This window comes from Blastomyces gilchristii (genome assembly GCF_000003855.2).
Source record: "Blastomyces gilchristii SLH14081 genomic scaffold supercont1.6, whole genome shotgun sequence".
Lineage (NCBI taxonomy): Eukaryota > Fungi > Ascomycota > Eurotiomycetes > Onygenales > Ajellomycetaceae > Blastomyces > Blastomyces gilchristii.
The window spans coordinates 1,902,347-1,918,411 of NW_003101677.1; the positions used below are offsets into that span (position 1 = coordinate 1,902,347).

The window sequence follows — 16,065 nt, forward strand, 5'->3', positions numbered from 1 at the left end:
TATTTTTCAAGGCGGTGAAACATAGGCCGCGCCAAGTATTTCCAAGTTCCAAGTTCTTGGCAGTCAACAATGCGACAACTTGCTGGCTTCCTTGTACTGTACATTATTCATTACATAGACTCTGTACGGACTGGTTGGGAAATCTGTACACAGTGGATCCAATCTCCTGTACCCTCAGCTATCTGGTTAAATGCTTCGTAGTGGAAATACCAATATTAACTAACAGTGCAGCTACTGTCCTTTGCCCCGAACCAAGGTTGCAGCCATGTCGTGGTTGTTGTCTGGGGTTGCTGAGTAATACTCGTCCACAACAGCGTCCCGCCCAGCCAATTTCCTCCCCAACTTCCGCTCGACCAGAAGCAAACTTGTTCCATCTTCATTCAGTTTCATCCGTTTCCATCTTCTGGTCGTCTCCGTCTCTCCCTTTTCCTCTCATTAATCTCCTTTCTTTCCCCCCCCTCTCGCTCTCTCCCCTTCTCCCTCTCTCTATCTCTCTAGAGCCACTCTTGTAACCACCCGACTCGCCCTCCTCTCTCCTGGAGCGGGAGGTTGAATCCACTTTCTAATGTCACCTACGGGCCTGGCGGATCGTCTGCGGCCTCAATCAGTCAGAGAACGTTCTGACCTGCTCTTACCACCACTGTAGGCCTCCACCATGGTTTGGCGGCTGCCTGGTGCCCGCTCTCCTCTTCCGACCAGCGTTGCCCTCCTCCTTCTCCCGCTCTTGGCCGCTCAGCAGCAGCAGCCTCTTGCCCACGATGTCGAACCGTTACATCCTCATTTCCGAGACACCTACGTCCAACCACACGCTCAATCACACTCACTCGCAAACTCCAACGATGCGAGCGCCGTAGCAACTGTTGCTCTGGCGGCCACCAGCCCCGCCGTTCGAGCACCTCCTGCCCAGGCCAGCTCAAATGCTGGTCCGGTTCCGCAGCTCCAAGCGCGATCCTTGCAGGATTGGGAGGTTGAGGACTTTGTCCTCTTGGCGACCGTCGATGGAACCATCCACGCGAGGGATCGAAAGACAGGGGCCCCACGATGGGCCCTCGAGGTTCCAAGCAGTCCAATGGTGGAAACAATCTACCACCAGTCCAACCGGTCTGGATTTGCCGATGCGCAACCGGAGGATGATTTTATTTGGATTGTAGAACCCAGCCGGGATGGAGAGCTTTATATATACAATCAGGCCCCCAATGGAGGTCTCCAGAAGTTGGGTTTGACCGTGAAAGCTTTGGTTGACGAGACTCCATATTCCGGGATCGACCCTCCCGTTACCTATACCGCTAGAAAGGAAACAACCCTCTATACCGTAGATGCTCGCACCGGCGCCATTATTCGTGTCTTCAGTTCTCGAGGTTCCACCACCGCAGCAGAGCAGAGTTGCCGTCGTGTCAATGATCTAGAGGTTCTCGATGATGAGGAATGTGAAACAAAGAATGGCACGCTCACCCTTGGCCGGCTCGAGTACATGGTGACCATTCAAAATACAGAAACTGGAAATCCCATTTGCACTATCAAATATTCTGAATGGGGCCCGAACAATCGGGATATTGACCTCCAAAGCCAATATTTCCGAACAATGGACAAACGACACATCTACAGCATGCATGACGGTGTCGTCTTCGGATTCGACCATTCAAAGGTGGACGGACGTCGTTACACCCAACGATTTACTTCTCCTGTTGCGCGGGTTTTTGATGTGGCCCGCCCTGCTCGCCCTGACTTGCCAGACACGTCCCTTGTTCTCCTTGCCCAACCACTTATTCCTCCAGATGACAGCTTTGGCGCTAATACGCCTGAAGATCGAGAGTCCCGTGTTTTCATAAACTGCACGGAGAATGGTGGCTGGTATGCCATGTCGGAGGCCACGTATCCTCTTGTCACAGGACGTGCCAGACAAGCGGAATGCTACGAAAAGGACTACCTCATCAGCGAGAAACCTTTGATGAGCCACAGCCTTGCACAACAAAGGGCTGCGTTGGTTGGTGTCCACTCTCTCAATGAGCCGTCAGGCAAATATCAACGAACTATTCCTAGTATCTCTGGGCCCCCAGCCGACTTGTCGAATGATACCCCCCGAGATATTGCGAGAGTTCCACCCAAAGCACCTCCCCTACCTACCATTAGACCTGGCCATCTTATTCAAAAAGGGTGGGACAATGTCGTTGATGTCATTGTTACCCTAATACTCCTCACTTTTGGGACATTTCTTTACTTCAACTCAAACAATTTACAGGAGCTTGCGAAACAGAAACTTGATCTTAAAAATGTCATTTCTATCAATGGGAAGACTCTGCCCACGGCTCCTTCTACACCGATAATCACCTCAACGCCGCGAATTCCTCCGGGTTTTGTTGTGAATAAGGTGCCGTCTTCCCATGACGTGGATCATGCACTTGAACCTGGCGTTACTGTAGATATCACCGTCCCAACCCTCGACCAGGGTGGTGATAATACGCGTCGACCGACGTCACAACATCCAATCGAGGATAATAATTCAACACCTAGAGTCAGGATCCAGGAACCTGTTCAAAATAATAATGAGGACGACGACGTTGAAGAGCTAACCCTGCTTCAAACGCCGGAGAAAGCGAAGAAAAAGGCTCGCCGTGGAAAGCGGGGTGGTGTGGCGCATAAACGTGGCAAGAAGAGTCGGAACCAGAAACAGGATGAAGACGCAGATGGTAGGACATCCACGGAGCCCCCATCCGAAAATGACCACACTGAGATCGTGAGGCGGCCAGGGCTCGAGAGGCAACTTTCGCGAACTATTTCAGCAGAGCTGATGGAAATGGATGGGTCAATTAGAATCGGCCAACTAAAGGTTCATACAGATACAGTTCTGGGCCATGGTAGTCATGGCACCGTGGTCTACAAAGGCTCGTTTGATGGTCGTGATGTGGCAGTCAAAAGGATGTTGGTGGAATTCTACGATATTGCATCTCACGAGGTTGGTTTACTGCAGGAAAGTGATGACCATAAGAACGTCATTAGATACTTCTGTCGAGAGCAAACCGCTGGCTTTCTATACATTGGACTGGAACTCTGTCCCGCTTCGTTACAGGAAGTGGTAGAAAAGCCATTTGATTATCCCACTCTTGTCAACGGAGGGCTCGACGTACCCGATGTTTTGTGGCAAATCACCGCTGGAGTCCGATATCTCCATTCACTAAAAATTGTCCATCGCGATCTAAAACCCCAAAATATCCTCGTGGCCGCACCCAAGCCCCGAACGGGTTCGACTTCTCTTCGGTTGCTGATCTCCGATTTTGGATTGTGTAAAAAGCTGGAAGATAATCAAAGTTCTTTCAGAGCTACTACTGCACACGCTGCTGGGACGTCTGGTTGGCGCGCTCCTGAACTTCTTGTTGACGACGACCAAACCGTTCCAAACATTTCAACCTGGGACAATCAGAGCGCCGACTCCTCGGAACCTGCAGTCGTTGATCCCCAAACAAACCGAAGGGCAACACGTGCCATTGATATATTCTCTCTGGGATGTGTATTTTACTACGTGTTAACTCGTGGGGGTCATCCATTTGACAAGGACGGCAAATTCATGCGCGAGGCGAATATCGTCAAAGGATATCATAACTTGGATGAATTGCAGAAACTCGGAGACTACGCGTTCGAAGCTGATGATTTGATCCGGCAAATGTTGTCTCTGGATCCACGGCGTCGGTAGGTTCTTCAATTCATATATAGCCAACTCCCCAACCTCAGAGGAATTGATCGAAAGTGACTAATGAATGCTTCCTTAGCCCTGATGCTACCACCGTAATGCTGCATCCTTTCTTCTGGCCGCCCGCGGATCGCCTTAGCTTCCTCTGTGATGTATCAGACCATTTCGAGTTCGAACCACGCGACCCTCCATCCGCAGATCTTCTCTGTCTTGAATCCGTCGCTCCGGATGTCATGGGCTTGGAAATGGATTTCCTCAAACTATTGCCAAAGGACTTTAAAGACAGCCTTGGCAAACAGCGGAAGTACACAGGGTCGAAGATGCTTGACCTTCTGCGCGCTCTTCGGAACAAACGTAATCATTACAACGATATGCCGGAACATCTTAAGGCTCATATTGGAGGGCTACCGGTGGGCTATCTTCAATTCTGGGCTGTGCGGTTCCCCAGCCTGCTGATTAATTGCCACTGGGTGGTTATGCAGCTGGGTCTAACAAAGGTGGAGAGGTTCAAGCGCTACTTCACACCGCCTGTGTGAAGAAGTAAGAGAGTTTTTTTTTTATTATTTTTTTAATTTTTTAATTTTCTTTTATTTAAAACAGGATGGATTGTTCTCAGCAAATGATACGATTATTATGAAATCTAGACGATAAGTATTGATAGAATATTCATTTTTCATTGTTTCGTCAACGGAAATTTATTGTAGGATATGAGACATGATGGAGGCTTTTTTTTACATTGTGTTATTAGAATTGGAAATACGTGGTACTTCCCCCCCCTTTTTTTTACTCCTCCATTCACAAACTGAGGTAAAAAGACAGTTGTAGGCCTTCCCTAGAGTGTAATTCCCCACAATACAGGAAGCATAGCTTGTAGAATTACTCAATAATTATCCCAGGCTTAAAATGAACTACTTTTCACTCAGAGATGTTAATGGCTTTTGGTGGTTGCAATGGCCTGGTGCTCAGACAGCAGTCATTTAACTACCGTACGCGTGGGTGTTGGGTGAGCAAATTGCCAGGGCAAAGATCGCGCGATGTTCACAGCGCGCACTCTAAAGTTGACCTAATGAGACAACACAATTAACTACAGTACAACAACAACACAACGCAGCATTGCCCCTCTTTTCTCCCCAATCCACTTCTTCCGTTTCATTTACAACCTTGAGATAGCAATTGTCCTCGTCGCCCTTCACGTCTCAGGTGTTCTCTTCTCGCTTTTTCTCCTTCCCCCTCTTCCACGCTAAGCAGCTTGAGAGCTCTCGCCGTTAATCCCTGCGAGGATCCCTTTGCTGTCCGATCGCATGCCCCATAGCCAGCGTCCTCCATCATCATATTCAATATTCGTGTGTTAGGAACGCTTTTTCTCTTTCGCTGAGCCTTTGTTGGCTTCGTAAACCTCCTTGTCTGGCGGCCATTGAGCCAACAACAACCCAATCTGGGATACTCCCCTCTCTGCGCGAAACTCCCATCCCTCCAGCAAGGAAATTATTACCAGACACACCAACGGGGTGAGGAGCGAGGCCGCACCCCGCCTCGCACTGCGACAATGGTGCTTCTCCGTTTGACTGTCAAAGTTTACCCCCGGGAGCAGCTTGGTCGGCCATCTACGCCAAATCAGGCTGGGGAAAATGAGGGCCGCAAATCCATCAACTTTCTCCTACCGGTACACCAGCCGGAACGGGTGATGCTGGGGAATTTGGCTCATATGATACGGGAGAAATGGATGACATTACAGCCTGACGCTGGGTGAGTTGATATTTCTTCACTGCAGATTGGGTAGTCGAGGAGGAGAGTACTGGGTTTCGGCTAACAGTCCTCCATGACTTGATCCCCCACTTAGACCGCTCGAAATAAAGAAGCTCGTAGATGACAAGCACCCGGAGGACACCCTGGATGCAGCATTGACAGTGGCAGATGTGTTTGTGGACAACGGGAAAGCTCTTGCCGACGGCCTAGATCAGAGAGGGGCAGTACGGGTCATCCAACAGCCTGGGCGCCCGGAGCGATATGGGTCTGTGGTCCAGGATTGGGGTGCTATAGCGAGCAATTACGCTCGTCCCGCTCCGCCGTTATTTTTGGATCAGCTACGTCACGAAGATCGTCCCATACATACTGGATTCAGAGGGGGGCCTGTCGCTGGCCCCTCGCATGCTGCGCAGGTTCCAGAGTCTGACTATGTACCCCAGTCCAGCGAGATTGGTGAAGAAAGATCCAGCGGATATGATAACCATACCCATGCGTCGCCTATTTTGGTGGAAGACTCGCAGAAACCCAGAATCTTCGCTTCTTCTGCTGGCAAAAGCCTGGGTATATTTACATTTTCTTTTCTTTTGAACACTGTCATATCCTGTACCACAGTACCCGCTAACTCTCTATGTTTTTACATGTAGACTCACGCAACTATGAATGCACCATGCCGAAAGACCTTAGTCGATCCGTTATGACTACCCAGGAAGAAGATATAGGTTATGGCGGTACTATTCACGATGCATTGAAATATACAAATGCTAAGGGTAAGTCCTACACTATCATTCAGATATCCCTTACGGTTGTCATAGGTGTTAACTTACATTGTCTCCCTTACCAGATGAAGCGGCAATGCGAGGGATAGAGCGACAGGAATTGCTGAGCGCCAGCATGCCCCCACCACGAGTTTCGGCGGCGCCGCAGTCCTCATTTCCCAGCCACAAACTTCGTTCCACGTCTTCGACACACAGCAACTTGAATGCTACAACATCCCATAAGAGAGAAGCAGAAGCTGTGGACATCTATGCCATTCCCTCCACTAGCCAGGAGAAGTTCAAAACACCTCAGAAGCCTCAGTCTACCAAACGACAACGAAAGAATATAAGTCGAACTGATGAATTCACAATAAAAAACAATATGGAAACTCTACTTGCGTCCCCTGGAGATAGAGCGAACAACGCGATCATCGTTGATAGCGATGTAGGTGAGGATAAGCGGACTAATCAGGCCCAGAGCCCAAGGGATGATAATGTAACCACCGAAAATCAATCAGGTATTCGACGTGGGACTAGGAAGTCAAATATTCGCGGCCCCGGAAGAATATCCATGGCACTTAAGCCCGCGATTGCGCCTCCTGGGAATGCGAAAACTTCCACCCCAGGTTCGACCGGTACTACGAAAGCACCTGCAAAGAAGAGCATCTCTGTCGTAATCGCCGATTCAGATATTGAAATTGTCGATCGGCCCAAACAACACACGGAGAGGAGCAGTGGTGGTCAGCAGGGGGACACCTCCCAACCTAGAGGAAATGTAATCGATGGCGGAAATAACGATGAAGGAGATCGCAATGCATCGACTGGCGCAAATGGCACGAACTCCGCAAAAAGAGGTTCAACTCAAAGGTCCAATGCCTACCAGTTATCACATGTGGATGCTGAAGATAGCAATCCTATTTACTCCGATGTCTCAGATAGCAATATCCCGGATGATTCCGGAGCGTCTTCTTCAAGGGCGCAGAAAAATACTCAAATCGCGACCCCCCAGAAGCCTACACAAAAGCCGACCTCTTCGCCGGTTGAGAGACGCCAAACTCCAGGTAGTGGCAGCGCGCCCTACTCACAGACTCATAACAGCCTTGGCATCCTTGAATTGACAACGGATCCAGATAACATTCCCGAGAAACCATCTCACAGCTCTCCCAGTCGCCCTCGCGGTGCACAGGAGCTCGAACTGGGAATTACGTCACCACCGCCGAAACTCTCAAGAACTCCTTCGACGAGCCAGCCAGTTGTTGCTCCTGATGCCAGGGGAAACACCAGGAGTGGTGTGTCCACCACGCCAGCGTTTCCCCGCCCGCGTCCAGCAAGCCAAAGTCAAACGGAGCGTCGGGGTTCCCGTCTAGAATCCGAGAAAAGCAGCACGGGCGATCCGCGTACGCCTGTGATGTCGGCACTGCGTTCAGTTCAAAAATCTACGCCCAGAACTGTATCTAGCCGACGTTCTGTTTCATTCGTCGACGATCCAAAAGTTGACTCGCAGCCCACTCCCTCTTCGGCCTCATCGGTGAAAATCGGCAACACCATGTATCCACCCGGAACAACAGTGGAGTGGGTTGAATGGCAGCGTACGGATGCTAAGCTTCAAAAGAGAATCGATGAAGCAAGGCTCCAAGGAAAGAGCCAAGGCTATTGCGCGCTCTTGGAAGAAGTTAAGCATTTTACGGAGAAGTTGTACGATGCCAACTCGAAGAAGATTGGATTTAAAATTACCAAGTACGAGCGGAAGTTGAACAAGGCCAAGGAAAATCTTCAGGATCATCCTGAAGAGGATCACCATGCGGCAAGTAGCTCAGGGGATGGTCATCTTGAGAATAACCATAGGAGAGAAGACGAAAGTATGAAAAGAAGCAAGAACCACACGGATGTGATGGGGACACCAAAGGGGACTAGAAAGAAGTTGAAGCACCAAACTGGGCTTGATGGTACCTCGGAGGAAGAGTCTCAAGGCGAGAAGCCCCACGCCAAACAGCTATCAGATACTCCTGCTCCCGGGGATTCCCTAGTCTCCCCTTCACTTGAGACTCCTTCCACAGGTAACTTTGTTGTGGCTATCAGCCCATCACCAGGAGGAATGGGCAATGGAATCCCAGGAAAGAATGTGGAAGAGGCAAAAACCTCTAAGGTTGGAAACGGGCTGAAACGAAAACGACCAGAATCGGGCACTGTCAAATCGCCCGACAACACTAAGCGCGTCCGGTCGGACTACAGACCCCATTCCGTAGAGCCTGAGCGAGAGCGAGAGCCGAATAACATGAATACGAATTCCCCGGGGCAAGAACGCTCGGAGGAACCAGAACAGCGCAACGGAAAATCTCCCGCCAGAGATCCCATGTCATCATCAGACTCCAGCAGCTCCGATTCTGACACCGACTCAGAATCCGACTCCAACCTCACCCCAGCGAACGCCAATATAGGCAATCGGCCCTCCTTGCCTCCTCCCGGAGGCTCAGCGCGGAGGTCCCTGGTCACGCCGTTCCGCAGTATCAACAAAACCTGGCCGAACAATGGTGCTCAGTGGTTATCGGAAGAACCAGAAAATACCCACACCACCACTACTACTCCCAAAGGGGCTGCCACCGGATTCGGTGCGCCAACGTCATTCTCCCAGCCTGCACCTGGTAGTACCGGTACTGGTGGTGCTAGCAGCCCGAGAACGTCCAGAATACCTATGAATGGCGGAGTCCGTGGTGCTCCACGCGACACGTTGAAAACGCTTTTAGAGCGCCAGAAGGGGAGTGAGGATGAGGGTAGTGCGAAGAACATGTCTGCGTCTGAGAATGGTGACGGTGCGCAGGGCGAGTATGGTGGTGGTAGTAACGGGTTCCGCGGTCTGAATGTCCTCCTCCGCAGGGCTGGGCTTCGGTAATTTTTGCTATGGAGGTTTCTCCTTTCTTCTATTTCCATTTGCGAATTTTTACCCCAAATGCCAGTTAAACGGTGTTGTCCCTGGCCGCCAGGCAGGAATTTCGGTTTCTGCTTTTTTTCGTCTCCTAGTAGATCGGGACTTTTGTGAATTATCTATTTGATTATCTGATTATTTGCTTTTTGTGATTGGTGTTAAGAGGGAGCAAAACTGCGGATAGTATGGTAGCAAGCGAACTCTTGTAATTTGAAGCGACTGATTTCTGTATGTTTTTCCCGTCTTCCATTTCCTCTTTGTCTTCAATATCCCCCTCCTTACCTGTTTTTTCCGTGACGCTCAATCCCCCTATTCCTGTCCATGGGAGCATATCCGCTACCCGGGTTTGAAGAATGCTTTTAGATGTTGGGCGTGAAGGGAAGTGATACCCGGGGGGTGTGTCCCAATCGGTGAAATGGGAATGAGGGCGGTGCAACAGGATTGTTGAGCCCTTTTGTTTGATTGGGCCTTTGAAAGCGTTTGCGTCTCCCAATTCTGGAGCCTGCATAGGAAGACCTACGTAGGCGATTTCGTTTGTTCTACTACTCCCTTTCTCTTTCTATGTGGTTTGTGTATGATAGTTGTTCTACGTCAAGTTGATTTGATAGCTATTGAATTAGCTAGTTAGTTCATTTGAAGAATATATGTAGGTAGGGAGGTAAATAACTTCATGCAAAATTGCAAAACCAGATCGCGGCACATGGTTCCAAAAAATACATCCGGCTTAAGCTGTTAGTTATTCGAAAGTTGGGTTTTCATTTCTCGTTCATCATTGGTAAGCCCGGCATGTAAAAATAGTATTTCGTACTCCCACTTTTCTCTAACTGGTAATTAAATTAAAAGGTACCAAAATCTCAAATTCGTGTTGTTTTGTCACTCCACCCAGACGAAACACAACCACCAAGGCCGAAATTACCGTGAAACTAAGGGAAATTAGCATCGTAATTTATTTCCCTATGGCCTCCTCCATCCATCCCTGAGGCACAGGCTCGATATCAACCAGCCAGCCAAAGTCATCCAAAATATCCCCGGTTTGGATCCCCTTGAGCGTCTTCAGCAATTTCCTACAGATCTCGCCACCCTCATCGCCCTCGCCAGAATTGAAAGTGAACTTATCATTCTTCGACTTCATCGTAATGCTCTTAATCGGCACAAGCGCCGCCGCCGTCCCCGCCGCCATGACCTCGTCGAACTCCACAAGCTCCTCATACCCAACCCGCCGACGCTCGACCTTGTAGCCAAACATCTTCGCCCCAATCTCACACACAGACGACGCCGTCACCGAATCAATCACGTTCTTGCTATCCGGCAACACCAGCGTGATGGTGCCCGTCCCTTTATCCCTCCGCACGCCGATGAACGCAGAGGTCGAGAACTCATCGATCTCCGTGCGCGTCTTGCTGTCCAAGTGTAGCGTGATGCCGTACCCCTCCGCACGTGCTCGGTCACTATGCCGCAGGACGGGCGCATAGTTGCCACCGACCTTGGCGGAGCCCGTCCCGTCGGGTGCAGAGCGGTCAAAGTCCTCGAGGATCAGCGCGTCGACGGCATGCACGCCGTGGTAGACGCCCGTGGGCATAACGAAGACGACAAATGTGTATTCGTCCGGCGGGGAGAGGCCGAGCTGGGCGGAGGAGCCGAAGATGAGGGGCCGGATATACATCGCTGCGCCCGTGGAGTGCGGGGGTACGAATTCAGCATTGGCCGCGACGGCGAGGCGGACGCATTCGATGAAGTGCTCCTTGGGCACTGGAGGGATGGAGATGAATTCGGCGGAGTGCTGCATGCGCACGGCGTTTTTCTGGGGGCGGAAGATGGTTATGCGCCCGTGGGCGGAGGGGGAGGAGGAGGAGGGTGCGTGGCGGAAGGCTTTCATGCCTTCGTAGGCTTGTTGGCCGTAGTTTAGGCCTGGGGCCATGCCGTGGATTGGGAGGAAGGGGGATGCGACGAAGCGCGGGGGGCTCCATTGCGGGCTGGAGGAGTGGGAGAAGTGCGATTCGACATGACCGTTGACTGTTGGGAGACGGGCTATTAGAGGGGGTTCTCGGTTGTTTATATGCGACGCATCAATGGGGTGGGTCAGTGAGTCAGTCATACCTTCGCGGACTTTGAAGCCGACGTTATTCCAGTCTGGACAATTGGGTTCGCTCTGTTAGCCGCGGTAGATCCCCTTCCAAACCATTGTCTGCTAGAATGCGAATCGCATTTGGAGAGAGTATCACAACATACCGATCGAGTCGACTGGTGGCGGAGGAAAGGCAGAGGTCATGGTACAGTACAAGGAATTTTTATATAAATAGGTAGATAGATAGCAGATTAACTACTAACAAACTAACCAACTGCCGAGTAAAATGTCTCAACGAATTGAAGAAATACTATAAGGAAGAGGATACCTAGAATGGGCGGGTGAGAGTAGGTATTTATTATTCCGCCGCCAAAAGGCGGGGCGGTGGAGGAAGTGGAGAGAGTTCGGGGCATTCGTAAAGCTTAGTTTAGTTATATCATCCGAGATCGGTCTGTCTTCTGCGGGTTTAAGCTGCTTGAACAATGAAAGGTAAGGATTGAACTGTGGTTCTCCTGCTCTATCCTGTAGGGAGATGCATATAAATACGGATGCGTTTGGATATGTATTGTCTGATTTGCGTTCCTCTCGCTCCCAAACAGCTGTCCTTGCAACGCTTTGGACTTCTCCATCCCGTTTCATCTCAGGCTTTTTGGAATATGAACGCCGCAGAGTAGTTAGGTTAGTGTGTAACTGCTGCGTATGCTGCATACGCATTCTGTTCACCTCTACAGATTAGCCGGACTAACTATAACCTAGTGACCGAAAGGCAGACAATGATTGGATTCTTGAAACGATCTTGCGCATCAACAAGACGTTTGCCTTTTTTTTGAGAGAAAAAGATAAAAAAAGAAAAGAAGAAAAAGAAAAGAAATTCATTAGGGCATCACCAAGTCATGTGATTTAGGCTACTCACTGAAGTTAACAAATTCGGTTGTGACAATGGAAGAATTGTAAAAGACAAGGCAAGAAACAGAATTGTGAGCCCAGGATATTCCAGAGATACCGGCCATAATAGATCACCTATTTACCACTGGGAACCGCCTTGAAAAATTGCACCAGTTTGTCATTCAGCCACATCATGTCCTCTTTGTTACCTGGCGGTGCGCCGGCCCAGTCTGAATTTATATGGTCAGCCTGCATATTGCATTGCACATCCGATATTTTGGGCCTTGGGTGATGATGATGACTTACGTCCCCATATGGATGGGAAGACATCCAGCTCGCCAATTCCAGGTTGCAAGTTTGCGACTTCGTACTCCGAATCCTCAGGCCTGTCCCGCATTAATGTCCATCGATGTAGTCAGTAGCCGCTGGCCTCGAAAGGAGACGATGTGCGGAATTGGGGTGCCACCTATAAGTACTTACGGGAAGTAGAGGTCGGTTTTACTAGGCAGAACCAGTGCCTTGGCTTTGATCGCTTTCAGAGCAGCTTCAAAGTTACCGTTGTACCGTTCCTGCTTGGAGATGTCGCCATTTTGCCAGGTCTGTAACATGACGAGCAGATTCTCCGGCTCTATAGAATGGTCAACTCGGTCTTCTTTGACACCAGCTGTTACCACTTATTTACAGTGGTGGAGGACCTTTAGTTAGGAAGAAAGCTTCCCAGAAATTCACCATAAAGTCCTCAAGATCTTTGAATCCGAGGATGGATTCATGCAGCCTCTGCCGGTAAAATGTCTGGCTCATTCCCCTTTGTATTGGGTAAAGAGAAAAAAAATCAGTCATCCGTTGCAACTCAAGACGGTATTTCCGATTTCCTTCTCACTTACCAACCAGAATACCCTCGACCAAACCCTCTCAGCGCAACCTCTCTCTCCTCCCAAGTCCACGACCGGATTGAATCGTTGGCAACCGCAGCTCCAACCTCTCCTACCCCGGCAGACCGATAGCCCTTGGTCGCTAACAAGGTGCTCTTGATGCCTTCAAGAAAAGCCTGGTTGTGCAACGAGGTCTTCGCAGAGCCACAGAACGGAACGATCAAATCCATAAAGTCTGGATATTGGGTTGCCCACTGGTATGCCTGGGCCGCACCCATCGACCAGCCCAGGACGGCGCGTAGATGGGTAATGTTAAAATGCTTGGTAACCAGCTCATGCTGGGCCCTCACATTGTCGTAGAAGGAGACACGAGGGAACTCCTTGATGGCAGGGGAATTGGAGGGCGACGTGGATTGGCCGTTCCCGAACAACGCGGGGACGATGATGAAGTATTTCTTCGGGCTGAGTTCCTTGTCCTCTCCAACCAGCCAGAGGTTATCGGAGATAACTAATTTGCATGGGAAAATGATAAGAATACATGCTGTTAGCATATGCGGATATGCTTATATGATTTTCATTGCTGTGGGGTAACTTATTTTATAGAACAAACGTACGGCCAGAAAACCACGTCGGGTAGACAACTGCGGGGAGACTTGGATCGCCCAGCGCCTTGAAAGCGATATGGGCATTGGGGATAACCTCGCCGCTCTGAAGCTTCCAGTCGCCGAGAGCGAACGTTTCGAAATCGTTCTGCGCTGAAGCCATTACTGCCTTCTCTGTTATTGCAGTGCTAATACAGTGCTATGTGTTTATGTTGACGAAATGATGATGCAAATACTGTAGCGCCTATTCTGAGGTCAAGTCACGATGTCTGTATGGCGCCTCGGTGGTGGAGTTGGCGCGGGGTTGAAATAGGTAAGTTAAGCAGAGTAATATCTGAAGTATTAGTTACATACAGATGGATTTGATAGAGATCCCTGGATACCCGTTGAACCTTGCGGAATCGCATTGACAAAAATGCTCCTCGGTCCGGTGTTTAACACTATTGATTAATTCTTATTGTTAAGCTTTTCTTCGATCCAGGCTATGGAAATATTTAACTATCAGTAAGTTAGTTAATATCCACCAATATTGCTCTATCCAAGGCCCCGGTAGTTAACTAACTCCAGCCATTTTTCATCCGTTGCATGTATGAAAGACAGCAGAGGCACATCGAAATACAGCACTATACAGCACTATATTATCGGAACGACAGCGAATTTTGGTGGCGGGCCAGCCATCTAACCCTTGATGACGTTGCGTCCGGTATGCTAGGGCAGAGTGAAATCAGAAACTCTGCCTCCCCATCAACTTGGCTCTCTCCCTGTTCGTATAACCTTGATTTTCAACTGCAAGCTGCTTCCCAGCTGTATGCGTAGCCTCCACAAAACTAACTCTCGTCCCGCCGAAGTCCGCTATGTCCGAATGTCCAGCTGGTCATCTCTTGGCTATATACCACTTACCAAGGCGATGGAGGCCGGAATTTGCTGCTCGCAGTTATCCTTATTCCCGAAACGAAGCTCTCCCGAGCATGTCATAAAAGAGAAGCTGTTCTTCTAGCTAGATTTTTAAAGCGAATCTCCAAACACCCCGTTGCGTTTTATTGCCAAAAACAGACCCACATAAAGAGTCAAATGGAAAATTCCTATCACGACCAAAAAAGAAATAGAAAGAAAGAAAGAATCACAAAATATGGTTGATTCTCCAGTCTGGTTCATCACCGGCGCATCTTCCGGCTTTGGATCTGCGCTTGCAGAAGCGGTACTGAAGGCAGGCAACCGAGTCATCGCCTCGGCGAGAAACCCAGAGAAGGCTAGACGAGAGCTCCCACAGATTGAAGAGCTTGGTGGGAAATGGCTACAGTTGGATGTCACCACAAGCGAAGTAGGGGAGAACGTCCAGGGAGTGATACAGGAGTACGGCAGGATTGATGTTGAGATCAACAATGCTGGATATTCCCTTCTTGGGACCCTAGAGGATATGAGGTAAGTGGCCAGATGGAATTCAACTGTTGTATATTCCCAACAGCGAAAACTTTGTTGTTTATGAAATTATTATCATAATGATCTATCTATTCTTTTCGAAAATTCCAACGGGTGGGCTGATGATGAAATTAAATAGCGAAGCTGAGATCTATCAGCAGTACAACACAAATGTCTACGGCCCAATCCGAGTGATGAAGGCAGTCATTCCGTCAATGAGAGCACGCAAATCAGGTACCATTGTGAATTTTACTAGCATCGCCGGCCTCGACGCGCGTTTGGCCTGTTCTATGTACGCGGGTAGCAAGTTTGCTCTTGAAGGTACGTCGCTAATAGGCGGATGATATCTCCAATTCCGCCCAACAAACCTTCGTTAACATACAAAACCTAAAAGTCATATCGGAGTCCCTCGCTTGTGACCTCGCCCCCTTTAACATTCGGCTTCTCATCGTTGAGCCGGACGCATTCCGCATAAAATTTGCAGCTGCGATCCAAACCCCCGCGGCCGTGGAACTTCGAAGCCGTACGAAGGCACGCCCGTGCATGAGACGCTGCAACGTTTCCTCACCCTTGATGGCAAACAGCCGGGGGATCCCGTCAAGGCCGTCGCGAGAGTTATGGATGTGATCAACGGGACTGGCATGGGCGATGGGGAAACGGGCTTCTTACGACTCCCATTGGGGCCTGATTGTGTGCAGAGGACACGGGACAAGATTATGTCGCTTCAGCAGAATTTTGATGCCATGGAGGAGATAGCCCTGAACACAAATTTTGATTAGGCCTATATTGCCTACGGACCCTGAATCCGGGATAGAGCTTCAACAGATCTTAACGATCCGTGGAAACGCCCGCTACTAATATCTAGCCGCGGTGATTGTTATAGTCTATACCTTTACACTCCCGCTTCAGACCTGTATGATGTTTTTTCAAATCGTCTTCTGTATGTGAGGCATCGGTAACTTAGCATTAAATAGGCTGTTGAGCGTCAGTATTCGTTCTTCGATTTCTCAAATAGCTTTTAGGATATAACGTACGTTCGTTATATATATGTGCGTATGTACATGTACATGAGCATTGTTATTAGTAGATATGTTGACTCAACCAGTGTTCGCC

The 16,065-nt window shown here is 49.5% G+C and overlaps 5 protein-coding genes across 5 annotated transcripts; 3 read left to right on the forward strand and 2 right to left on the reverse strand.

Annotated features, from left to right (window-relative positions):
- Nucleotides 1-126: 126 nt before the first annotated feature.
- On the forward strand, nt 127-4,754 carry BDBG_03970 (IRE protein kinase). Its single transcript, XM_002625865.2, has 2 exons — nt 127-3,684; nt 3,765-4,754. The coding sequence occupies exons 1-2, from the start codon at nt 656-658 to the stop codon at nt 4,219-4,221; spliced, it is 3,486 nt and encodes a 1,161-aa protein (XP_002625911.1). The 5' UTR covers nt 127-655; the 3' UTR covers nt 4,222-4,754.
- Nucleotides 4,755-4,773: 19 nt separating this feature from the next.
- Nucleotides 4,774-9,855, forward strand: BDBG_03971 (uncharacterized protein). Its single transcript, XM_002625866.2, has 4 exons — nt 4,774-5,431; nt 5,526-5,992; nt 6,076-6,198; nt 6,273-9,855. The coding sequence occupies exons 1-4, from the start codon at nt 5,232-5,234 to the stop codon at nt 9,074-9,076; spliced, it is 3,594 nt and encodes a 1,197-aa protein (XP_002625912.1). The 5' UTR covers nt 4,774-5,231; the 3' UTR covers nt 9,077-9,855.
- On the reverse strand, nt 9,589-12,000 carry BDBG_03972 (branched-chain amino acid aminotransferase). The gene is made up of 3 exons (XM_002625867.2): nt 11,339-12,000; nt 11,207-11,239; nt 9,589-11,122 (listed from the first exon to the last, which is right to left on the reverse strand). The coding sequence occupies exons 1-3, from the start codon at nt 11,376-11,378 to the stop codon at nt 10,056-10,058; spliced, it is 1,140 nt and encodes a 379-aa protein (XP_002625913.1). The 5' UTR covers nt 11,379-12,000; the 3' UTR covers nt 9,589-10,055.
- A 194-nt stretch (nt 12,001-12,194) lies between these two features.
- BDBG_03973 (homoserine O-acetyltransferase) lies at nt 12,195-13,696 on the reverse strand (the record flags this gene model as incomplete). The annotated part of the gene is made up of 6 exons (XM_002625868.1): nt 12,195-12,289; nt 12,366-12,445; nt 12,540-12,687; nt 12,755-12,864; nt 12,944-13,439; nt 13,546-13,696. 6 exons carry the CDS (start codon nt 13,694-13,696, stop codon nt 12,195-12,197), a joined length of 1,080 nt encoding a protein of 359 aa, XP_002625914.1.
- A 966-nt stretch (nt 13,697-14,662) lies between these two features.
- BDBG_03974 (short chain oxidoreductase/dehydrogenase) lies at nt 14,663-15,731 on the forward strand (the record flags this gene model as incomplete). Its single annotated transcript, XM_031721484.1, has 3 exons — nt 14,663-14,955; nt 15,092-15,244; nt 15,437-15,731. The coding sequence occupies 3 exons, from the start codon at nt 14,663-14,665 to the stop codon at nt 15,729-15,731; spliced, it is 741 nt and encodes a 246-aa protein (XP_031578053.1).
- Nucleotides 15,732-16,065: the final 334 nt, after the last annotated feature.